Here is a 26,058-nt window from a genome sequence, read left to right on the forward strand (position 1 = left end):
TTTATAATATTAAATATAAACATTCATCGAAATATTTGAATATATATTATCATAACGTGATGTTTTATATTATTGAAATTTATTTATAATAAATATTTATTTAATATAATACATTTAATATTGTATAAAATAAATAAAAAATATATTTAATTTTAATATAAAATTTAAAATAAAAAATTATATATTTTATTAATAATATAAAACTTTAAAACTATATTATAATTTAATATTAATTTATATATATTTAATTTACACCCTTTAACTAAAATTGTAATAAATTGAAAAAATTTTAACTTTACATGATTTAAAATATTAAATATAAATATGAATTACAGTAAACATTTAATTTTTTTTAAAAAACTTTTACAATATTATTTTAATAAAATATTATTTTTAACAATAAAATTTATTTTTATAATAAAATTTCATTTTTATAATTTTAAAAATATTTTACTATTTTTATGTTTTTTTAAATTTTTATGATAATTAAAATGTTAAACTTTTGAGATTTTAAATTAAAAAATATTATTATATTAAGTCTAGTTGACCCTTAATGAAAGTATTTAAGTTTAATTAAAAAAAAAAAAAGAACTTATTTCACAATAAAGAGTGAGTTTTATTGTACTTATCCCAAAATTAAGAAAAATTTATTAAATAAAAAAATTGAGAAAAATACAGGACGAAACGAAATCTCGGGACTACATGCTATTTTTACAAAATATGATGATCAGATCAGTAGTTATTTTCCTCTCTTTCATGCGATCCCATACCTTGCTCATACGCCAGTTTTGGCTTGAGATACATTGCTGAGCGGATTCTGAACGAGTGCCTCCCATTTGAGATTTTGTGCTGCTGCTGTCTTTCGCCAAGCTTTTCTCTTGGATTCTTTCTGCTGCTCTTTCCTTTATGGCCTCAGGTTCGTTGATTATTTTTTTTCCTTTACAAATTGGTAATCACCCACTGAAATTGGGCAATTCTCGCTGTTTGTTGTTGAGATTTGTATATTTTATGGCTTAACGTTGGAGATTCTGGTGGTTCTCCTTACTGCTTCATCTATCTCCATATTTCATGGTTTCCCAATTATTATCCTGCATTTATCTGATTTTATATTTAAATTCTTTGAGTTTAATTTTTTCAGTTGTGTTTGTTTTCTTGTTACTTTTGAGACTTGAATTAGACTGGAATTATATCTATAGTTGATGTGTGTATGATTTATTGGATGAAATTTCTTGTGCTGTTCTGAAACTAGAATAGATTTATTTGATCTTTAGAGTTTTAAAATTTGCAAGCAGATTTTGTGTCTTCTTTATTTGGGTTCGGCTATTACACCCGGTTACAGTATAATATGATAGAATTTCCAGCCAAAGAATGTAAAATAAACGGTTTCAGGCTGGGCTGGGTACGGTCTAGGAGATTGAATAAAGAAAACTGAGATTTCTCCAATTTTTATTTTTTCCATGCATACACAGCACGGGAATATTCAAAAGTCAGATCAAACTTTGTTACATATGAGACAATGCATTTATTTATTTTTCTATGAAAGCCCTTATAGCAGCTGAAAGAAACAGGAGAACATCGTTTTGCTTTTTTCTAAGTGGGTATTATATTCATATTTGTGTGCTTTTTGAACGTGTTCTGGAAGGCAGTTTGACAAACTTGTGTTTTTATACAAATCAATATTAAAATGTTTTTGTGGACTACTTTCCAATTGTCTAAGGTTAACAATTGCAGCCGTAAGAAGAACTTTTGAAACCACTCTCCGATATGTTTTACTTGCTTGAATGAATGAAATATTGGTATGTTTTGTTGTTTGTAGGTGCAATGCCAAATATATCCTCTATGCTATTAGGGTGATTAATATGGACTCTGCTTTCTACATTATTTTTCAATTTAGTCTATGATTCCCTGTCTAATATAATTTTGTTTTGTACTTTTGTGTTGGAGTACTTTGTTCCTGTGCTTTTTTGTGTTGGCATTGGATATTTATAATGGTTACTATTACAATGTATAGTTGTGGAAAATGGCACTGTTGCTCTTGATATAAATCTCATATGTGGCATATTTCCATTGTTATTAGATTGTGATTGGTTGTATGATAATAAGTCTGCTTGAGTAGTAGTGCATGTGGTAAATACTACACTATTTGCTAATCCGTTCCCATGGCATTGATTAGTTGACATTTTATTGTTACTGGAAATTATGTGCTATCGACTTGCCTTGCATTTGAGGTTTATCTATAGTTTCTTGTAGGAGGGATATTAAATGTTATACCTCCTTTTCTCAAGGGAAACTGCAGGAATATAGATGTTTGAAATGTTGGTGTTGGGTTTGAATTTATCAAGAGGTTGAGTGTTGATCAAATCGTAAGATTCGCTAAGACTTTCAGAAATCAGTTAAAAATAATATATGTTTTAGAAATAAGTAAAATATATCATATTGACATATTTTGATAGATATAAAATTATCATTTATCTAATTAGAAATATTCTTCGTAAAAGAATAATATGTATGTATTATGTTATAAATTAGGAACTTTGAATTATAGACAATAGTTATCATTATACATATACTGAAACTCTCATTTAAATTTTATCAAATAATTAAGTATTAAAAAAAGATAGCATATTAGAATATTATGAATATAAATTTTCATAACTTTATAACTATAATTAGTGAATTAAATTAACTAAAAAGAAAAAGAAAAAAGAAAAAAATACAAAAGAGGAAGAGGGAAAAGAATAGTTGGTGGAAGAAAAATAGCTAAAGAAAGGTTTTATAAACACTTTTTTATAGCAAAAATGAATAAGATTTTAAATTTTGAAAATATAAGATCTAATGAACTCTTTATAAAATATTAATTGAATTAGATGAAAATTGAGCTACCCAATTCACTATCAATTTTTTTTATTTAGTCACAATTTATGTACTCTGTTAAATTTGGGTCAGGCTTAACTCACCTCCAAAGCTAGCCCAAGGGGATTAGTGCCTATGACCCATATAAAGGGCACATTACCCATTTCCACAATCGATGTAAAATTCAACACACCTTCTCATGCCTAGAATTTTACTGGTGCATGAGATATTTATTGGAGGCCCAACATCGGATGAGGAGGCTTTGATACTATGTTAAATTTGGATCAGGCCTAACTCACCCCAAAAGCTAGTTCAAGCGAGAGGAGTGCCTATGGCTTATATAAGGGGCACATTACCCCTTTTCACAACTGATGTGGGATTCAATACACCCCTCACGCCCAGAATTTTACTGGTGCGTGACATATTTATGGGAGGCCCAACATGACATATTTATGGGAGGCCTAACATGACATATTTATGGGAGGCCTAACATCAGATGGGGAGACTTTAATACCATGTTAAATTTGGGCCAGGCTTAACTCACCCCAAAAGCTATTTTAATTGCTAAAATGTAGAATCAAATCGAGAATCACAAAATTCGAATCGGAAATTGTAAGATTTGAATCAAGAATAAGAAGATTCGAGTCAAGAATCATAAAATTCAGGTACATTTAAGATTCACTCTATAGATTCAAATTGATTTATTGAAAAATAGATTCAAATTGAGAATCATAAGATTCTAACAACAGTTGCTAGCGGCTTCAACCATAATGCTAAGGTTGTGTAATTTGTGATTTAATGGTACTCCCTTTCAATTGCACCAAGTTCTTTGCTGGACTGGATGTTGTGGATGTGCTATTAAGAAAACTACCTTCTTCCCTCTGTTTGCGGAGGTGATGCATAAAAAGGGGTTCTGCTAACCTAAGTCAAACAGTGCGTAGCTCTAGCTTTTCCAAAGTAGGATAAAGACTAAATGAGTCAATCTACAAGGTGGCTTCAATCAACTCATGCATATTGCACTAAACATTTTTGCTTGGATAGGTTCATTTGTGTCATAAACGATTCTTCTACTGTATTAATCAATCATTCTCTATTTCCTTAATACACTAGTGATAAATGTGTTGATGGTTTTTGTATCAAGCTACAAATTGCAATTTAAATATGAATTTAGATACCAGCCTTTCGTAATTTATCCTTAAACCTATGGGTTGTTTATCTACAAAATGCTACCAATTTAGTTTGATACTGATAGGTGTTAACCTAACAGATCTGGCAGTTACAGAATTTAGAAGAAAGGGAGGGAGTTTGAGAGAAGAAAAGAGAGGGAAATAGAAGAATTAGAGAGAGAGATAGAGAGAGAGAGAAATATTGGCTTTATTGATTATGAATGCACTGAATAGAAATTTGGAACATCTATTTCATAGTGTGAGAGAAGTTGCTATTTTCTTAAAAACTGCTTGAAATTTTGAAACAAAAGACAGGAAATTTCTAGGCATTTCACCTGAGGTCCAACAGTATTTGGCCCATTCAACTAGAAGAGAGTTAAGTTACATTATGCGATCCAATATATTGCAACTTTGTCGCTTTAAAATTTTTGTAAAAAAGCAGTTCCATATTTCACAATCCTAAGGAGATAATGCTGAGTTCTGAGCTGCAAATTAAATTGCTGGAATTCTAAGCAAAGATGGGAGGTTTTGAGAAATCACATTTGGCATTCCTTAGGCTTCACAATTAAGTTCTTAAGACATCATTTTCATGGATCAGCTTATTGCATCACCTATCGTTACTTTTATATTATGAAAAAATTCACACAAATAATTCAAATTGGTAGTTAAAAACAATCACATTTAACTTCAATCATTTTCTTTCTCTAGTAATAGATAAAATGTCTTATTTTTTTCTACTCTTTTCTTAAAAATCCATGGAGAATTGATTTCATTAAATTTGTCTATATTTGCATTAGCCGAAGATGATACAGTAAAGGCATTAATTATGGGAGAGGAAGAAACCTTAGGAGGAGAGTCGGGAATCTCTCTTGCAGCTCCTGTCATCTTTCTCATCGTTGTATTTTTCCAGTTTGGCTCCAGATGGCTTGAGCACTTAAAGAAGGTAGTTTTCTTTTCAGTTTAATACCATTTGGCTATTGATGTATGAATTCTTCAATTTTTTGTTTCAAGTTTTGGGGTTTTTTGGTTGGACTATGTGCATTCAAGTGAGATTTTGCATTTGATTTATGCTTAAATTGCTTAAATTTATTGGTACATTCACGACAATAAGGATCTAGCTATTTACCTATAAAATTTATAGGATACATGTTGTTTTGGACTGGAGTTACTGAAAAATTTTGGGAAATTTTAGAGTATTCTTGTATTTCACTCTTAATCTTTACAATTGGTTTACATGATTATTTATATACAAAATTATAACTAAAAAGAAAACAAATAATCAAATAATAATTACAGAGATAATTAAGGCTCTTAATAAAATCAAATCATATCCCTAGAATTAGCAAATAAGTTAACACTCTCTCTTAAGTTGATGCAAAGATGTTGGACATGCCCAACTTGCAAATTAGATTATAATAGATCTTCCGTAAGTTACCCAGTAGAAGTTACATGAACTCAGCTCAAGGCACCGTCTGTTAATTTTTCTTTAATGAAGTGCCGACCAATCTCAATGTGCTTCGTTCGGTCATATTGGACTGGATTTTGTGCTATATTGATGGCAGCTTTGTTATCATAATACTAAGTTATCTTGTCTCTCTCGTGCAATCTCAGCTCCTCCAATAACTTTTGCAAACATAAAAGTTCACATACGCCTTGGGCCATTGCTTTGTATTCTGCTTCAGCACTTGATCGAGTGACAACACTTTATTTTTTGCTCTTCCAGGTGACAAGGTTCCTCCCACAACTGTGCAATTGCCAGAGGCGGATCTCCTGTCATTGAGAGATCCTGCTCAATCTGCATCTGTAAAAACTTCAACTCGGAGGTGAGCATGTTTGGAGTAAAGAAGTCCTTTCTCTGGCTCAGAATTTAGATATCTTAAGGTGCAAAGTACAACCTGCATATGAGTCTCGCAAGGGTCATGCATGAATTGGCTGACAAAACTAACAGCATAGGCTATATCCGGTTGAGTGTGAGAGATAAATCAACCTTCCTACCAATGTCTAGTATCTTCCAATATCCACGAACTCACCAGTTCCTCCATGCGTCTTATGATTACTTTCAATGGGAGATTCTACTGGTTTACACCCCAACATATTAGTTTCTTCCAAAAGATTCAGAATGTATTCATTTTTTTGGATTACTTTCAATGGGAGATTCTACTGGTTTACACCCTAACATATTAGTTTCTTCCAAAAGATTCAGCATGTATTCCTTTTTTTGATCTAGCTACCTCAATACCTAGGAAATATTGCAGTTTTTCTATATCTTTGATTTCAAATTCTTGAGCCAACAACCTTTTCACTATATCATCGATATACATAATAAGAAGGGTGATCTTACCCTTACCCTTTTGATGTTTAATAAACAAAGAGTGATCAACATTGCTCTGTTAATAACTAAAGGATATCATGGCTCTACTAAACCTGTCAAACCAAGTTCTGGGAGATTGTTTTAGCCCATACAAAGCCTTTTTTAACCTGCACACCTTTTATTGTGTCTTCTCATTAAACCAAGTTCTGTAAGATTGTTTTAGCCCATACAAAGCATTTTTTAACCTGCACACCTTTTCTTGTGTCTTCTCATCAGCGAACCCAGAAGGAATCTCCATGAACACTTCTTCCTCTAAATCTCCATGGAGGAAAGCATTCTTCACATCAAACTGCTGCCTGTAAGTCCCGGTCCAAGTTGGCTGCACAAGATAATAGGACTCTGATTGAGTTCATTTTTGCAATTTAGGCAAATGTCTCTTGATAATCCACTCCATAGGTTTGGGTGAATCCTTTAGCAACTAATTTAGCCTTAAACCGTTCAATTGTGCCATAAGTTTTGTGTTTCACTGTGAACACCCACTTACAACTAACAAGTTTCTTTCCCGGTGGGAGAGTGACAAGCTCTTAGGTCTCATTTTTAGTCAATGCTTTCATCTCTTTAATCATTGTTTCCTTCCATTTAGGATCTGCAAGAGGTTCCTTTCAATCCTGTGGATTAGACACAGAGGAAATAGACAAGGCAAAGGCTCTATAGGAGAGAGACAAGGATTTATAAGAAATAAAGTTAGAAATAGGGTCTTTAGTACAAGATTTGACCGCTTTTCTTTGTGCAATAGGTTTATCTTAATCATTGGAGCATTCAAGAGTTGTAGGTAATTCACCAGAAGAAGATTTTTGACTCTGAATAGACTGCATAATGGCTTCTTCTGCCTTGTCTCTCCTCGAATACCTCCTCAAATCTGGCTTACCCAAACGTCCAATTCTCTCTCCTTGATTGGACATTTCCCCCTGTTCACTAGAACTTGAACTCTCTCTTTAGCTAAACCATATCATTCAGAATCACTGAATTCGGGATCGCCTCTTCTTGCTCATTATTTTACCCTTGAAGATGTGAGTGGGCGATACTGATGTAGGATTCAGTTTCTCGAAAGATAACATTCATACTGACAAAATGTTTCCTAGATGGAGGGTGATAACACTTATATCCTTTCTATGTCAGAGAATCTTCAACAAACACATACTTAAGGGCCTTAGGGTCTAACATTCCCTCCGTCCTAGTATGGACAAAGCAAACACTCCTAAATACTTTTGGTGGAACAATGTATGAATTTTTCCCTTGTAGAATTTCTAAAGGACTCATAAAATTAAAGGTCTTAAGGGGCATTTTATTGATAAGATAAGCAGATACAAGGACATCTCCCCAATATGCTTTGGGTAGGTTCATGGTGAACATAAGAGATCGAGCTACTTCCAGTAGATGTCTGTTTTTCCTTTCAACAACGCCATTTTGAGTAGTAGTATAAGGACAACTAGTTTGGTGTATTATCCCATTATTCTCCAAATAAGCAGGAAAACTACTATCCATATATTCTCTTCCATCGTCAATTTTCATAATTTTCACCTTAGTATCAAATTAAGTACAAATCATCTTAAAGAATTGAAAACAAGAAAGACATTACTTTTAGCTTTAATCAAATAGATCCAAGCCATTTGAGTGCAACAATCAATAAAGGTGACAAACCATCGATTACCAGATAAGGAGGCAGTTTGAGTAGACCCTCAAATATCAAAATGAATAGTCATAAAAAGAATTTGGCTTTTATTATGACTCAAAGGATATGAGTTTCTAGTGTGCTTAGCATACTCACAAGCATCACAAAATAAAGAACCAAACTGAGTTCTAGCAAACAAATTAGGATAAAGTTTTTCTAAGATAAAAAATTCTTGTGCCACTGTATTATTATTTTCTAATTGATATTCTTATTTTCTCCAAAATAGGCTTGAGATATCGGAGAACCTGGATCACCTTCCAATATGTATAAACCATCACGCAACCTACCATTGCCAATTCTCTTTCTTGTGAGAATATCTTGAATAATACAATGATCAGGAAAGAATGTACAGTTAAGAGCATTGGTGATAGCACTAACAGATAATAGATTGATAGAAAAGATAGATGATAATTTAATATTTATTGCACAAATAACATAATCTGTTCCGCATATGGGAGTAAAAGAGCCATCAGCAATTCTGGCACTATCTTTGATTAGGGAAGGAAAATAATTGAGAAAACCTCTTCTCTATCTTTGATTAGAGAAGAAAAATAATTGAGAAAACCTTTAGAAGAGTCTGTCATGTGTATATTCGTACCAGAATCAATAATCCATAGATCAGTATCAAGAGAGGAAACATCACTTGACTTTACAAAGTTAGATGTGGCACCAGAGGATAAAAAGGTGTCAATATGAGTCAGGGGGCGCTTGAGACTCTTGAATTTCATTAAGGGAAAGGAACTCGGCCGTTGTCTCTTTAAAGGGCTCTTCCACAGTTTCTGCTAAATTAGCTTGAGTTCTGGAGGTACCTTGTTTCCCCCTTACGGCCGCTAGTGGGACGACCATATAACTTCCAACAAGTCTACTTGGTATGCTTCGGTTTTCCACAATAGTCACAATGTAGGTAATCTTTCTCAGAATTAGAAGGCTGCACTGTGCTCAAACTAGCACCCAACCCAGCATTTTTAACTGGTGCAGTATAGAGCATAGCATGTGGACGACTTTCCTTGTTGAACATGGGCTCAACAAGGGCGTGGGCCTCTTTTGGAGAAGGAAAAGGATTTTTCCCCAATACTTAGATCCGAATTGGATCATATTCGTTATTCAACCCGGCAAGAAAATCATAGACTTGCTACTTTCAATCATTCTCTGAAATTTGATTGCACCTCCAGTACAGTCTATTTGGATTTGGAAGTCCTAATAGTAATAAAGTTTTTGCCATATGCCATATAATTGGGAGATAGTCATAGCACCATGGATCTTATTCCGAATATCATAAATTTTGTTATCCTTCCCAATCTTGGAATAAGTTAAAGATAAAACCTTCCATATTTTTGCAGCAGTATCAATTAACAAATAGGACTTAGAGATATAAGGTTGCATAGAGTTAAGCAACCATGTCATAACAAGACAATTATCCGAGTCCCATTGAAGGAAATCTAGATTGCTTCTTATTACCAGTGACATGGCTCTGCAGTCCTCTAGCCTTGATAAACAACAAACAAGATCTTGACCAAGCAAGATAATTGGTTCCATCAAGTTTTACGGAACTAATTTGCAAGGAAGGATTATCAGAGTTAGGAATCGAGACCTTTTTACCTTCTGCCATGGTAAAGACAAATTAACCGTGAAACGAACCGTGAAAGAATACGAGTATCCAAGGTTATACACACAAGAGAGCCCAACCGAATCACCAAAAGACCGGGTAGCGGCATAAGAAGGCTGGAAAGACAATCAGAATCGTCACTAGAGTGATCGAAGCGGCGAAGCAGCATTGAACGATGTCTCACGTGCTAGGAAGGGAGGGCGCATGAGCCTAATGCACTGGTTTTTCAAGCATTGGAGTTGGGCAGTTGGGCCGGCGACGGTTCGGTGATTCTCCTGGTGTCGGCATTGAGAGGTGAGAAGGTTCCTAGATGGGTTAGTACCAAAAAGGTAGATCTAGAGTTTCAGAAAAATTGAATTTAAATCCTAAAATCAGGAAAGAAGCTATGATACCATGAAGAATTTTGGGGAATTTTAGAGTATTTTTATATTTCACTCTTAATTTTTACAATTGGTTTATATGATTATTTATACATAAAGAATTATAACTAAACAGGAAGCAAATAATCAAATAATAATTACGGAGATAATTAAGGATTTTAATCAAATCAAATCATATTTTTAGAATCAGCAAATAAGTCAACAGTTACAAAACCTTCAATACATGGTGTACTATTTTTTCTCCTTGATATTAGGTTTTTGTGAAAAATAATTGTGTCCTTCTATTTCAATCTTGTTACATGATTTGCAGGGAAACAGGGACTTATATATAGGACACTAATGGTTATTTGTTTTGGTACACTTGGTTCTTGTATCTAGTGGTATCAGTGGAAATGGAGAGAGAGAGAGAGAGAGAGAGAGAGAGAGAGAGAGAGAGGAGACAAACAGAGATAGAGAGAAGATAGGAAACTGAATTTTATACTGCCAATCATGTTCTGATGCAGGGGATATCTCAACCGTAATGTTAAATCTGAATTTTGAGTTTGACTAGTCACATGTATAGATTAACATTATGACATAATTAAAGTAACCACAGCTTAATTGCTCCAACAAATAGTTGATAACTGGATTATTAATTTCCCTGGTAATATATTTCACGTTGCCAGTCCTTTGAGAAAATTCTGGATTAACTTAGCCTTTAGGAACTTTATTTCCCTGAGGAAGTCTTTTCTATTTTAAGATTCTTTTTCTAAGATACTGTGCTTTCTTTTCAGAGTGCATCTAAGGATGGTACAGAAGTTCAGTTACGTGCAGAAATAAAGCAGCTCTTGAAAGAGGCGAGCTCCTTTTCACAGTAAGTTATTCTGTTATGGACAGTTTTTTGTATCTAATGTTGGATAGTTTGTGCTTATGTCTGCATCGAATGCCAAATACTTAGGGTTTAATGCATAAACAGTCATGCCAAGCTCCATAAAGATGTTTGAGAGCCTATAAAAAGTACAATTGGAGTAGGTTAAGTTCTACGAGCCATAGTTGTCAAATCAAGATTTGATATCTTCATTTTATAAATCGAGAATAGAATCAAATTGAAAGATTGGTAAAAGTTCACAAAACTAAGTAAAAATGATGTATGTCTAAAACATAAGGTTAAAAAGGTATATCACAAATTCACAATGACATTTTGATAATTGTAATCACTTAGCTAATTATAAGTATGCTTTAAAATAGAACAGTATATTCTATTGTGTTATAGGTTTTATCTTATAAATTATGAACTTTTGAATTGTAAATAATGATTATATTGTGTATGAAATGAAACTCATATTTAAATTTGATCAAATAATTGAATTCTGAAAAAGATAGTGGATTAAATTAAAAGCTTAGAATATTTTAATATAAAATGTCATAATTGGAAAGGTATAATAGAGAAGTAAAATAACACACACAAAGAGAGAGAAACAAGAAGGAGAGGGAAACAATGTCTTGTGGACAAAAGAATTAGCAAAGAATAGGTTTTATGTGCATTTTCATAGTAAAAGTAAAGTGAAATTTTAATTTTTGAAACTATAGGCTCTAACAACCTCGTAGAAAAAAAAATGATGGCATCGGTCAATTCATATTAATTCACCCGATTCACTATAAGTTCTTTTGTTCGGTCAAGATTTAGTTACCTTTATGGTTCATCCCATAGATTCAAATCACTAGAATGGGGCAAATCGAATTGTATGATTCTAAATGATTCAGATACCCTTGTGTGATTTATCCCATAGATTCAAATTGATAAGATGGGATCGAATCAAGAATTGTACGATTCTAATAACACTGCTACAAGCGTGAGGTGACAATTTTTTTTAGCTGAAATGAGACCTTACTTTGGAGGAAAATGTGTTGTTATAATCTCTGTGGTTGACTTCTATGTTGGTTACAGACCATCATCATTTGCTCAAGCTGCAAAACTTAGGAGGTTAGCTGCTGCAAAGGAGAAGGAACTTGCAAATCGTAAGGCTATTTGCAGTTGCAGTCATTAATTTTTTATAATGCTGATGAAATTATTGCGTGTTTATTTAACCATAATTTCTCAAGCCATCTTCTTGTTCGTGTTGCATAAATCTACAGAACAATAAATGATGCATTTGCAAAATAATTATAGTTCATGGTTTATCTTTCTCTCTCTATGTTAGCGTGTGCATCTATTATTGTTATGCTTTATGTTTCTATGCACCTAACCCTGCCAGACCATGGATGTTTTGAAGCTCTCTCTCTCTCTACCTTGATCCCCAAACTACTCCCGCTAAGAGCCATGGGAATGGGAATTGCTTCTTGTTAGGTGGTGAAATTTTCTTTGTTCTCCCACCATTTTTATGTGATAGTCTTCTAGTCAGTTTGAAGCTACTTCCTCAATGTTTGGGATTAAATGAAGATTGGGATACAGTACCTTGCATTCTCAAATTAGAAGTTTGAACAGTACCTGGCATTCTCAAATTAGAAGTTTGACTTCTTTTCTCTTCACCTCATTCCCATGCTAGTTAGTTTGAAGCTACATCATAAATTTTCCTCTATATTTGTAAAGGAACATTGACATATGGTAAGTTTGAAGCTACATCATAAATTTTTTTCTGTGCTTGGAGTTAAATGAAAAGATTGAGATACTGTACCTTCAAATTAGAAAATTCAAAATCCTAGTAAGTTTGAAGCCACAGTATCCATAATTTTGCTTCTATGTTTTGGATAAATGAAGGTTGAGAACTTGAGATACAGTACCTTGCATTCTCAAATTAGAAATTCCAAATCCTTGGTCTGGTCATTTGTTCCAGAGATTTTTTCTTGTTTGTTTCTTTACTGATGTATGTGTTTCTTAGTTCTAATTTGTGTATACCCAACAAGCAGAAGCAATAGAGAGAGAGAGAAAGAGAATTGTTTGTGTTTGATACTGGTTTCCTAATTTGTTGTCTTGATTAAGCTTTTATAGTGGTTCAAACCTGATTGGTTTAAGCTTTGTAGGATATCCCAATTGAATAGAACCTTCTAACATCCATATTTGCCATCCAGGTGAAGAAATGCTCAAGAAGGAGATCAAGCTGTCTTATGATTTGTACCTCAAAGTAATATTCATCTTAAAGGTTGTGTTTAGTGCATTAGAGTTGTCTATGAGCTTATTTATTTCCTTCAATATCTCCCTAAACAAAATCAATTTGTCATACAGATTGCAACATACTTTATGTTGATTTGCTGGTATTGGAGGACTCCTGTTGCTGCAATATCTCAGCATTTGGTGCAGCCGTTCGGTAATCCATTACATTCACTACTCCCTATATCATGTGGAGTTTTATCACTTTTCCTCTTCGTATTTTCTAATAGTCAGTTATGAGGTTTTCCTCTCTTCTTAATTTAATTAATAAGACTGCGGAGATGGGGGAAGAACATTAAGAAATACACTTGATGCAGTATGGGGAGATGATACTTCTGAATTGTTTTGATTTAATTTTTTATTTTAAAATTAAGAACTTCAGGTTTCTATTAACTAGGAAGTGTATGCTATTTAGGAATTTATTATTAATTAGGACTTGGAACATTATTTTAAGGAAGATTATTTTATATTCCTAATTAGAGTTTGATTTATATTTCTTTAATCCTGGTAGTAATAGAATTGATATTAGACTATTACCTATGTAATCTAGGTATTCTAGGAGTTTATGATGATATTATTGTTGAAAATTAATAACTAATAAGATTTGTGAAATCTTTTTCTCTAAATAATGTATTTCCTTACCCTTTTGGGAATCCCCTAGTTTCCTGTAAGGCCATAACTCTGTTGTTTCTATATTAATTTGTTACTGGAGGTTGTTTTAAATCAGTTTGATATCAAAGCCAAAAGACCAACTTGTGATTTTTGTTTTCTCTTAAAAAAATTCACTTGGTATTTTGCGTGAAAACAAAGTCTCACTACCTGAGCCTAAGCTGTCATTGCAAGCAGCTGTGCTTCACTTGATCTCATACCTGTTCATGCAAACATCTGTTCCATGTCATGCTGATGTCATCACCATTTCATTGCATGCTCAGCGCAATGTCAATAATTGCGATGTTAGCAAAATATTTAGTAAAGCTACATGCTAATTTTGATTTAGATGTCTATAATTGGGAGAAATTAACTCTATTTAAAAGGTTTGATTTGTGTTTTTATTGAGACTTTTATATTATGGACTGACATTGAAAGACTACAAAATGAGGTCAATGGCTACAAGGCATAAGGCACAATGAAGTATTGAGACTTTATATGTCATTGGATATATAAAATTGGTGGTGATCATGACTTGCATTATTTCTTACATTGTAAATATCTTGATTTCAAACAAGTGTATAGTTTGGGGAAGAGAACTTGAAACATGGAAGGAGGAATGTCTTGTTTGAATTGAAAGCAGTTTGACGTGATATTAGACATTGTTAAATTGAAATAGAGCTTGATGAGTCACCATGAGTTATTAGTGATGTAAGGTAAAAACTTAAAGATGAACTTGAATGGCAAAAAGAGCAGCTTGAATTCGTAGCTTTGGTTGTTGAGCCTTCACACGTTGAAGAGCCTTTTCTAGAAAGAGAAGTCGGTAAGCATGATTACATCAATGTGTACTGTAGCAATTTGCCAAACAGTACTAAGAAGGAATTAAGGGAGAGAAAGAAAAGAATTGTAAGGAGAGAATGAGAAGAAATAGGTGAGAAAGAGGAATTAGAGAGGCAAGCAGAATGTCATTCTGTATTAATGTGCTTGGATAGCCTCTCTACAATAAGCTGCACACATATGTACTGTTTTTCTAACAGAAACCCAGCTGGATAATAACCTTCCAGTTGTCTAACTACTTTATGAATCTATATCCAATTTACCCTTAAATCTAATTATATATTTTCCTCATTTACATTTCTCTTCTTTCTTCTATAATATGTAACAACACTCCCTTCATGATAACCTTCTTATCCCCAAGAAGGTTTAAAATCAGGGACATAGTATGCAGGTCTTGCTAGGTGTAATATTATCCCAATCTTCTTCTTCAATAAGGAGACATGAAATAGAATTAGGGGGCAACTGTAGCATATAAGCAACATGACTAATATTTGAAACAATTTTGATGATCCATAGTACTTGGCTAGGAGTTTCAAGGACTTTCTCATAGCCAAAAAGGTCTCTTTATATGGTTGGAGTTTAAGGAACATCCAATGTCCAACTTCAAATGCACTCAGTCCTCTTTTTGTCTGCTTGCTGCTTTATTCTCTGAACAGCCAGCAAATTTCTTCAGGTGACTACAATATATGTTGCCTCTTTTGAAATAACTCAGAAACAGCAGCCATCGATGTCTCAGCAGTAGGTAAGAATGTGAAAGCAGCTGGATATTGAAAGTCCCTTCCCCTTTTATGCGTGAGATGTTTGGAGTTGTTGCAGGTAGCAACTTAGAATTAGAAGCTATAGCCCTTGTACCCTGTAAAACTACCTGCATCTCTTGCTAAAACTACCTGCATCCCTTGCTGCATAATAGTCACCTTGGCGTTGTGGAAGTTAAATAAAACAGGATTAAACATTTGCATCCTGTTCACTCTCAGAATAATGTCAAAACTTTCAATCTCTAAAATCCTAAGATCAAAGGTGAACCTAAGATGTTGGACTCACCATATAAAGCCTGAGCACACATGCATACCGGTCATTTTCCTGTCATTTCAAGTATCTTTACTAGTAGCAATTTCAATTCACCCGCCACTTTTGTATCCATAAAGCTATAGGTGCTGACACTATCCACCAATATTAAAAGCTGCCTATTCTTCTACTGCCCTAGCACCCTTATGGTTGCTTCTCCTTCATTGCCTTCTATGGTATTTAAAGGCAAAATCTCTCCCAGATTTTTCTCTTCATTTCCTAACATATCATGCCACTCTTCATCCCTTTCTACTATATCCCCTTTCAAACCTTGCAAGGCCATTAAGGTCTTCTGTTTACATTGGTGTCCTGGAAAATACTTTTCTCCACATTTATAGCAAGGTTTTGATTGCCTCACTCCTCTTGAATTTGGGTTGAGGATAGTATTGTTTGGTGTTTGATTTACTGATGTTTGGTGACTGTTCATGGCTGCAGGGTTATTTTGGAATTAATTGTTGCTTCCAAATCAGGTGGTTTTGGTGGATAAGGAAAGATATGGTTTGTTTGGCTGAATTTGTATGAATATGGGTTTTGAATGGAGGTGTTTGGCTTAGAACAAGGCTTAGTGATTTTAGGGAAATAATTGATTTTCTTAGCTCAACCTAAGAGTTGTTCTTAAAATCTAGCAATTTCAATGGCATGGGCAAGGTTTATAGGTTTTAGCATTCTAACCACTGGTCTAATTTCATCCTTCAATCCTCCAATAAATTCACAAAGAAAATAGTCTTCTCCTAAATGAGGCATCACCCTCTCCATTCTAATTCTCATATATTCAAACTTATCTTAGTATTCTTCTACACTTTCCTCTTGTCTCATCTTTATAAATTCCTCTACTTTATCTTCTAATCCTTGATTCCCAAACCTCACACACAATCCCTTTCAAAATCCTCCTAAGAATAAGGACCTCTATCCTTAATCCAATTGTGATACCAAGTGTCAGCTTGGTTAATAAAAAATAAGCTAGCAATCCCTACCTTCTCCTCATTTGGAACTTTGTATACTTCAAAATACTTACTACATTTTTCTCACGCACACTTTAGGCTCCTTACCATCAAAAGATATTAATTCAATTTTAGGGAGATATTTTTGCATACCTTCAGAATCAACTAAAGACCCAAACACTCCTCCAGCAGAATTTCCACTTCCAAAACCAGATCCTTGATGTTGGTTCACAATTTCTTTGGGTATGGTTAGAATTCCCCTTCCCCCAGCACTCACACTATTTCCATTAGCCACATTTTCTTCATAGGCTACCCCTTTTTTCTTATCATTCATAATTCCAGAAAGAAGGGATCGAAATTCCTCCATACTGGAAATTTTTAGTCTCTACAGCATTCTGCTTAATTTCCTCCCTCAGCAATTTCATATTTCTCCTAGACTCTTCTTGCATAATTCTAATTTGTTCCTCCAACCTATCCAATCTAACTGAATTAACACCCACCACCACAGATCTAGTCATTTTACTATCCAATTGACACACTACCCACTTTGAAACACATCTCTGATAGCAACTGTACTGTAGCAGTTTGCCAAACAATGCTGAAGAAGGAATTAAGGGAGAGAAAAAAGAAGAATTATGAGTAGAGGAGAAAAAATAGGTGAGAAAGAGAAATTAGAGAGATAAGGAGAATAACATTCTGTATTAATGTCTTTTGATAGCCTCTCTATAATAAGCAGCTATAATAAGCTGTACGCATATATATTGTTTTTCTAACAAAAACCCAGCTGGATAACAACCTTCCAGCTGTCTAACTATTTCATGAATCTATACCCAATTTACCCTCAAGTCTAATTACATATTTTCCTTATTTACATTTCTCTTCTTTCTCCTATAATACGTAATACAATGTTGAGGAATTTGTCTTAGGGAAGCTGAAGAAAATCAAGCTAAGAAAACAACAGGAGTAATTGAATAGCTTTTGAATTCCCTTGTTACTACTAAATTGAAGAGTCTTTTAATTTTAATTGTGATTGATTGTTTCAAGTTCATATGTTTCCAAGGACTGCAAAAGTAAGAGAAAAGATTTTTATTCAAGTGAAATTGCTACCATCCAAGGAAATAAAGTTGCGTCCTCTCTAAGTTCAGTTCTTGATTCTTTTGCGCTATAAGGCTCGGGGTCAAGTTTCCTCCAATCAGGGGAAGATGATGTAGTATTAAGGAATTTAGGTTTCTATTAGCTAGGAAATTTATTTCTTTTGGAACTTTTATTATTAATGTAAAACAAGTTCTGATAATCAAATTGGTTCAGAACAATGGGAACAAAGGATTGAGAAACAAATTCTCAAAGTTAGAGAAAACCCATATTATCTAGAGAAATAAATTTTCAAATAAAGAAGAAAAACAAATTCTTAAATTTTATTGTTGAAATTATGTATACAAATAGGAATATTTTTTAGGAGCTAATTTAGGAAAAAATTTTCTTTAGGGAAAAGTACCCAAAAAAAAAATTCACGTGGTTTCGTGTTTGACACAAAGGATTATGTTTAAATTTATATCAACTTAATACTTGGTGTTTTCCTCCATTAGCAAATATGATTCAAAGTGTCAATCACTAATTAGTAATGCGGACATAACAAAAATGTTGTCTGCCACGTCAGTGTCAATTTTAATTTCATTATATTTTATCATCTAAGTGATAAATGTTGAAAGTACATATTCCTAAATTGACAAAGAAAAAAGCCTTAGGCCAGGCCCTATTGGTGAAAATATAGGATATGTAAGTGCCTTTTTCCTTTAGTCTACAAACAAGTCCTTAAATATTTCTACTCTCTCTCTCTCTCTCTCTCTCTCTCTCTCTCTATATATATATATATATATATATATATATATATATATATATCCCTTTCTATCATCTTATTTTTATTTTGCTTGCTTATATCATATCAACATGTTCCCTTTTTCAAAATTTTCCCCTTGCACGATCTTTTTTCTTGTCTAGTTTATTTGCACTATAATGTTTTGGCCTGTAATATTCAACACTAAAGTTTCGCTGTCATTGGGCCCAAAAGAGGTAGAATTTGACAAGCCATGTTTTTATGAATACTTTTCACTTTTTCTCCGTTTCCTGCTGTTGAAAACTATTTAGGTGGTGGGTATTCATAAGATTATGGCTTTGACTAATTGATTATGGCAAAGCCCAAGTGATGAATATTATAGACCAGGGAACTACTGTGAATTAGCTAAAGAAGAAAAAGGGGAAAGGGAAAAGCGGGAAAATTTTTGGTAAGAGAAAAGGATGATAAGAAAGATAAAATATAGAGATGGAAAAGGAGAAAGGGAGAGATGGGCAGAGGGAGAGAGAGGGAGGGATATTGCAAAATAAATTATAAATTGAAACCTTTGATGAAAAAAAAAGAGAGGAGAAGTTTTGAAAGAAAATGCTTGATTATTTTCGTCAAGCCAATTGGAGTATATATACTACTTACAATAGTACATATTAGGTAAGAAAATAAATTAATTCCCTAATTATAGCCTAATCATATCACACAATTATATCCCTAATTATCACCGCAAATCTAGGCTATTTATAGAAATAATCTCAACATACAGAAAGAATCTCAACATAAATAAATTTTAATATTTAAGGGTTTATTTATCAAAATATATAAGGACATATTTGTAACTAATAGGGAAAGTACACTTAGATATCATGTACTTTCACCTTTATCTGTTCTAACTTTTCCAATCTAGAGCTTGAGTGTTTTTTTTTCTCTCTCTCTCTGTCTCCCTCTAAATTTAGGGACTGAGGTTTTCGTTCTTTATCAATTTATGAACTGTGTAATTTTACACTTAGGCAATAAAATAAAATGTCATTGACATGTTACTAATGTGGCAGACACATCAATTGCATGTTTGTCACATGAGCATTACTTAACGGTGATTAATAGTTTGGATCATATTTGCTAATAGAAGAAAGACAGGATATTGTAGAAAGATAATATTTGTTGTCTTTCACAATAGAGATTACAACCTATTTATACATGAGAGACGGTAACTAAACAGGAAGGAAAATCAAGTCTATGATTATACAATCCCTAAGATTAAGCAACTGACCCATATATCAATATTTACTTCCTATATTAACATATTTACTTTCTATAACTTATAACACTCCCCCTCAAGTTGGATCATAAATGTTAATCATGCCCAACTTGTTACATATATAATCAACTCGAGTCTCATTTAGAGCTTTAGTGAAAATATCTCCTAATTGTTCTCCAGTTCGGATATGTCCTGTTGATATTATCTTTTGTTGGACCTTTTCACGAATAAAATGACAATCAATCTCGATGTGTTTAGTCCTCTCGTGAAATACTGGATTGGAGGCAATGTGGATAGCTGCTTGATTATCACACCACAACTTAGTAGGCACCGAATTTGTGAACCCAACTTCTTCCAAAAGTTGACGTACCCACAAGATTTCACAAACGGCTTGTGCCATAGCTCGATATTCAGATTCAGCACTAGAACGGGAGACCACATTTTGCTTCTTACTTTTCCATGAGACCAAGTTACCTCCCACAAAAACACAATACCCAGTAATTGACCTCCTATCAACTTTCGAGCCTGCCCAATCAGCATCACAAAAGTATTCAATATTTGAGTGCCCATGGTTACCATGGAATAGGCCTCGCCCTGGGGCCCCTTTAAGGTAACAAAGAATCTGTCCCAGAGCATCCCACTGGGCAACAGTAGGAGAAGACATAAACTGACTTACCACACTCACTGAATATGCAATATCAGGACGAGTCACCGTCAAATAATTCAGCTTGCCAACTAATCTTCTATACCTTCCAGGATCTGCAAATAGCTCACTATCTTCTATGGTAAGTTGAAGGTTAGGGGTCATTGGGGCACTACAAGGCTTAGCACCCAATTTTCCTGTTTCTGCCAACAAATCAAGGACATATTTTCTTTGAGATAAGAATATGCCTTTCTTACACCGCATAACTTCGATTCCCAAGAAATATTTCAAGGAACCTAAATCCTTTGTATGAAACTGTGTTTTAAGAAATTTTTTTAGGGATGTGATGCCAGCAATGTCACTTCCTGTGATAACGATATCATCCACATATACTACAAGCAGAATTACTCCACTATCAGAATTTCTATAAAATACTGAGTGATCACACTTACTCATCTTCATTCCAAACTGTTGGACCATCTCACTAAACCTGCCAAACCATGCTCGAGGACTCTGTTTCAAGCCATAAAGCGATTTTCGAAGTCTATAAACCTTACCTGACTCCCCCTGAGCAACAAAACCAGGTGGTTGCTCAATATAAACCTCCTCCTGAAGATCACCATGAAGAAAAGCATTTTTAATATCCAGTTGATGCAAAGGCCAATCATGAGTAGCCGCCAAGGAAATAAACAATCGGACAGATGCGAGCTTGGCAACTGGGGAGAATGTATCAGAATAGTCAACTCCATAAGTTTGTGCATAACCTTTTGCCACTAAACGGGCCTTGAGGCGAGCAATAGATCCATCAGGATTTACTTTCACTGCAAACACCCATTTGCACCCAATAGCCCGCTTTCCTGGGAGCAAGGACATCAACTCCCAAGTACCATTAGTGTCAAGGGCCATCATTTCCTCTTCCATTGCAGCACGCCAACCAGGATGGGACAAAGCCTCAATAACAGTTTTGGGAATTGAAATAGGATCTAAAGCAGTGACAAAACAACGAGAAGAGGAGGATAATTGATCATAAGAGACACAAGATGAAATAGGATAAGTGCAAGTACGTTTACCTTTGCGAAGAGCAATGGGCAAATCCAAATCAGACAATGGAGGATCAGTAGGAGAAGGATCGGTCGACGAAGAAGCAGGTAGCGGAACGGAGTCAGAGTCCTCTAAGCGTCTGGAATACACATGAAAGATGGGAGGGCGACCTGGCACATGAGCGAAAGGTGTAGGAGTAGTCTAAGGAGACGGAGAGCGAACAGTGTATAACAAGAGGTCATCTTCCTCCTCCTGGGTGTTATAAACAGATAATGGCGGAAAAAACGGAGTGGACTCAAAGAATGTTACATCTGCAGACACAAGATACCGATTCAGATCAGGAGAAAAACAACGATACCCTTTCTGACGTCGAGAGTAGCCAAGGAAGACACATTTAAGTGATTTAGGATCCAATTTAGTAACTTGTGGACGAACATCATGAACAAAACAAGTACAACCAAAGATACGTGGCTCAATAGGAAACAAAGATTTAGTGGGAAACAAAATATTATAAGGGATATCACTATGAAGGACGGAGGACGGCATGCGATTGATAAAAAAACAAGCAGTAGATACAGCATCAGCCCAAAAATATTTAGGTACCTTCATTTGGAATAAGAGGGCTCTGGCTACTTCAAGAAAATGTCGATTTTTTCTTTTAGCAACTCCATTTTGTGAAGGAGTGGCAACACAAGAGGACTGATGAAGAATCCCTTTTTGTAACAAATAAGATTGAAATTCCCTAAAGAGATACTCTTTAGCATTATCACTTTGCAATATACGGATGGAAGTATTGAATTGGGTTTGGATTTCAGCATAAAATGCACAAAAAATAGAAAATAATTCTGAACGACTCTTCATTAAAAATAATCAAGTAGTACGAGAGAAATCATCAACAAAAGTAACAAAATACTTAAAGCCAGATTTAGACACAACAGGACAAGGACCCCAAACATCTGAATGGACTAACTCAAAGGGAGACGAAGCCCGTTTATTGACTCGAGACAGTGTAGGTAAACGATGATGTTTGGCAAATTGACAAGACTCACAATCTAGAATAGTCAAAGAATTAAACTGTTGATATAACTTCTTCAAAACCAAGAGAGAAGGATGCCCTAAACGACAATGAACATCAAAAGGTGTTAAACGCGTGGAGCATACCAGAGATCGAGGAGATCGAGGTAGTTGCTGATCCAAGACGTAAAGACCCTCTGACTCACTTCCTCTACCAATAATCTGCTTCGTCGAAAGATCCTGAAGAACACAGTGATCAGGAAAGAATGAGACACAACAATTCAATGCATGAGTGAGTTTACTCACGGAAAGCAAATTAAATGCGAACTTAGGAAGACATAACACAGAGGATAAAGAAAGAGAAGGGGTTAAGTTGACATGACCAGAACCCATGACAGACGATTTAGTGCCATCAGCAAGAGTAATATAAGAAGGCGATGTATGAGACTCAAGATTGGACAAAAGGGTAGAATTACCTGACATGTGATCGGTAGCACTAGAATCAATAACCCATTTGGAGGATGAAGACACAAGATATGCAGTAGAGTTACCTGACTCGGCAATTGCAGTGATAGAGGAGGAATTAGAGGATTTTATACATGCCTGGTATTGGATGAATTGTGCATACTCATCTGCAGATATCAAAATTCCCTGATCGAAGATCCATTCAATTTGTGTTTCGTGATTTTAGTCATCATAGGAATCACATCAGTTACGGTGGTGGTTTTAACTTCAGCCATAAGGACAACCAACCCAAAACGATAGCAACAAAAGAAACACAGAATCAGAAAACAGTACCCGGCGTGAACAGTACCACGTGAACAGTGCCGATGAACAGTACCCGTGAACAGTGCCGATGAACAGTACCCGTGAATAGTGCTGATGAACAGTACCAAATAAAACACCTCCATCCAACACCCGAACGGCAAACAAACCTCAAATCTGACAAGGGGTCGGTGTGGCGACTCCAGCGATGGTGAGATCCAAATGTTACCCTTTATGGATAACCCAAATAAACGGAGCCCTAAGTCTCCAAACAAAAATTTTTAAAACTTTACGAGAGAAAAGAGAAAAAAATCTCTACGAGAAAGGCTCTGATACCATGTAGAAAGATAATATTTGTTGTTTTTCACAATAGTGATTACAACCTATTTATACATGAGAGACGGTAACTAAACAGGAAGAAAAATCAAGCCTATAATTATACAATCCCTAAGATTAAGCAACTGACCCATATATCAATATTTACTTCCTATATTAACATATTTACTTTCTATAACTTATAACAGATATCAAATTGATAAAATTTTAAAATACAGTTATTTTGTGTCAAAATGAGAAACAGCAGTTTTCTTTTTGGTACTTTCCGTTGTATTTATAAGTCGCCTATTTTAGGATTCATCCTTGTATATAAATTATCATTTTCATTCCTACATACAGTGAAATGCAAGAAGTTATATTCTTCTGAAAATAGTTCAGTACTGGTTAATTGTAACAATAATATATAAACTCCTCGAATACTTTTTTTTTTAAATGAAAAGAATTCCAAGGTATGAAATAGGTATTTACAAATTAATATTAATTCTATTTTAAATAGGATTATGAAACTATAAATAAGAAAATACAAATTGAAATCCTAACTAAAATTCTACTTCCTAATTAATAATAAATCCTAAACTTTCTCATTAATAAAAACATAAAGTTCCTATTTCATCTTCCTATACTGCATTAATGATAAAAATTGATTATCAAAGGAATTATAAACTATGTTTTTAATAATTTGATATTTTAAATTTACCATGCAGGTAGGTTGCTGTCTTGGGGTGCTGGGGGTCCTTCAAACGACAATGTATTGGTAATGTATTTGAATTCTGTGTTGCTTTATGTTAAATTTGGGCTAGGCCTAACTCACCCCAAAAGTTAGCTCAAGGGGGAGGAGTGCCTATGGCCTATATAAGGGGCACATTACCCCTTTCCACAACTGATGTGGGATTCAACACACCCCACGCCCAGAATTTTTATTGGTGCGTGGCACATTTATGGGGCGCTTAACATCGGATGGGGAGGCTCTGATATCATGTTAAATTTGGGTCAGGCCTAACTCACCCCAAAAGCTAGTTCAAGGGGGAGGAGTGCCTATGGCCCATATAAGGGGCACATTACCCCTTTCCACAACCGATGTGGGATTCAACACACCCTCTCACGCTCAGAATTTTTACTGGTGTGTGGCACATTTATGGGGCGCCTGGGGAGGCTCTGATATCATGTTAAATTTGGATCAGCCTAACTCACCCCAAAAGCTAGCTCAAGGGGAGGAGTGCCTATGGCCCATATAAGGGGCATATTACCCCGTTCCACAACCGACGTTAGATGCAACACTTTACAACAAAATGGCCTTCCCTTCCCCTCTCCCCTTCTTTTTCAATTTTTTTTTTAATGTTTGCTTATATCCAAAAGATTCCTTTTACTGGTTAAGAAGTCTGTTTTCCCAAATCAGACTGCCTATTTAACTTTGATTCATTCACATTACATGACATTTGCACAATTAAAATATATACAACAAAGATTTCATATGTCCAATGTAACTGTGGAATCATAAGAGAAAAATAATAGCAGCTAATGGCCAAAATAATTATAGTACAATAATCTGCAATTGATATCAAACAACTTTCACTTTTGAAGAAGAATACCACCATTCCAAATAGGGCCATTGTGGAGATACTATGTCTAAGAATCTAGCTCAACTAAAGCTTTCTTGTGGGTTCACTTCATCTTTCTGCGGCCTAGTTCAATGCATTTGGTTAGGAGCAAGCATTTTCTCAAGTCATGCTGCATAATAGGTGTTAACAATTAATGGAATTTTAAGCATCTAATTGGATGGACTTGGGGACAAAAGCAAAACACTTTCTTAAATATGTTATTGAGATAGTATTAAAAATTAATAAAAAAATTTAATGTGATAATTTTTTTCCCAACACCATGTAAAATAGTGCTTTCCTAGAGAACACATTTCTAGCCCTATACTACAATGCCAAACAGGTTATTACTGTTGGATCATATTGTTCTGTTGTAATTGCAGGTTGGCGTTATACCATGGCTGATATTATCTACCAGGGTTAGCAAATTTGTCAGTCGTGTTTTCCTATAGATCATGAATGCTATTCATATCTTCATCTGAAGAAGGGGAGAAAAAAAAGTAATGTTGACTTTAATTTATATTCAAATGGAGAAGAAATATGACATTGGCTCAGTGGCTTGATCATTTATTATTTATTTGGTCTCGTTTGATTCAGTTTTGGTGGTAATAACTGGAAAATCAGCCTCTTATGCCACTCTGTTCCGATGAAAAACTTCAAGCAAGAGAAGGGTGAGAACTGAGAGGTGCATTGAGTGTGGCATTTTACTATGCTGAATTAGTCTTTTAAATGTAACTTTTGTTCCTTGTAGCTTCCCTTCTTTTTTCCCTTTTTCCTTTCTGGTTTTGGGTATGAACTCCACATATTTTTCCCTTTTGAGTGTGCAGCTAATTTAAATTCGACTTTTACCTGAGAATAAATTCGTTATCATTAAATTAAATATTTATTTTACATTCA

The 26,058-nt window shown here is 34.4% G+C and overlaps 1 protein-coding gene across 3 annotated transcripts; it reads left to right on the plus strand.

Annotated features, from left to right (window-relative positions):
- Positions 1-677: 677 nt before the first annotated feature.
- LOC110607490 (protein GET1) lies at positions 678-26,058 on the plus strand. 3 transcript variants are annotated; one of them, XM_021746616.2, is made up of 9 exons: positions 681-916; positions 4,817-4,962; positions 10,822-10,901; positions 11,976-12,046; positions 13,097-13,167; positions 13,251-13,332; positions 24,271-24,320; positions 25,545-25,661; positions 25,759-26,058. In XM_021746616.2, the coding sequence occupies exons 1-8, from the start codon at positions 907-909 to the stop codon at positions 25,611-25,613; spliced, it is 579 nt and encodes a 192-aa protein (XP_021602308.1). In that variant the 5' UTR covers positions 681-906; the 3' UTR covers positions 25,614-25,661; positions 25,759-26,058. The 3 variants fall into 3 exon arrangements, with proteins under 3 accessions (XP_021602309.1, XP_021602308.1, XP_021602307.1); XM_021746617.2 differs by lacking the exon at positions 25,759-26,058 and having other exon boundaries at positions 678-916; positions 13,097-13,149; positions 25,545-25,736; XM_021746615.2 differs by lacking the exon at positions 25,759-26,058 and having other exon boundaries at positions 25,545-25,736.

Source organism: Manihot esculenta, chromosome 14 (genome assembly GCF_001659605.2).
Source record: "Manihot esculenta cultivar AM560-2 chromosome 14, M.esculenta_v8, whole genome shotgun sequence".
NCBI lineage: Eukaryota > Viridiplantae > Streptophyta > Magnoliopsida > Malpighiales > Euphorbiaceae > Manihot > Manihot esculenta.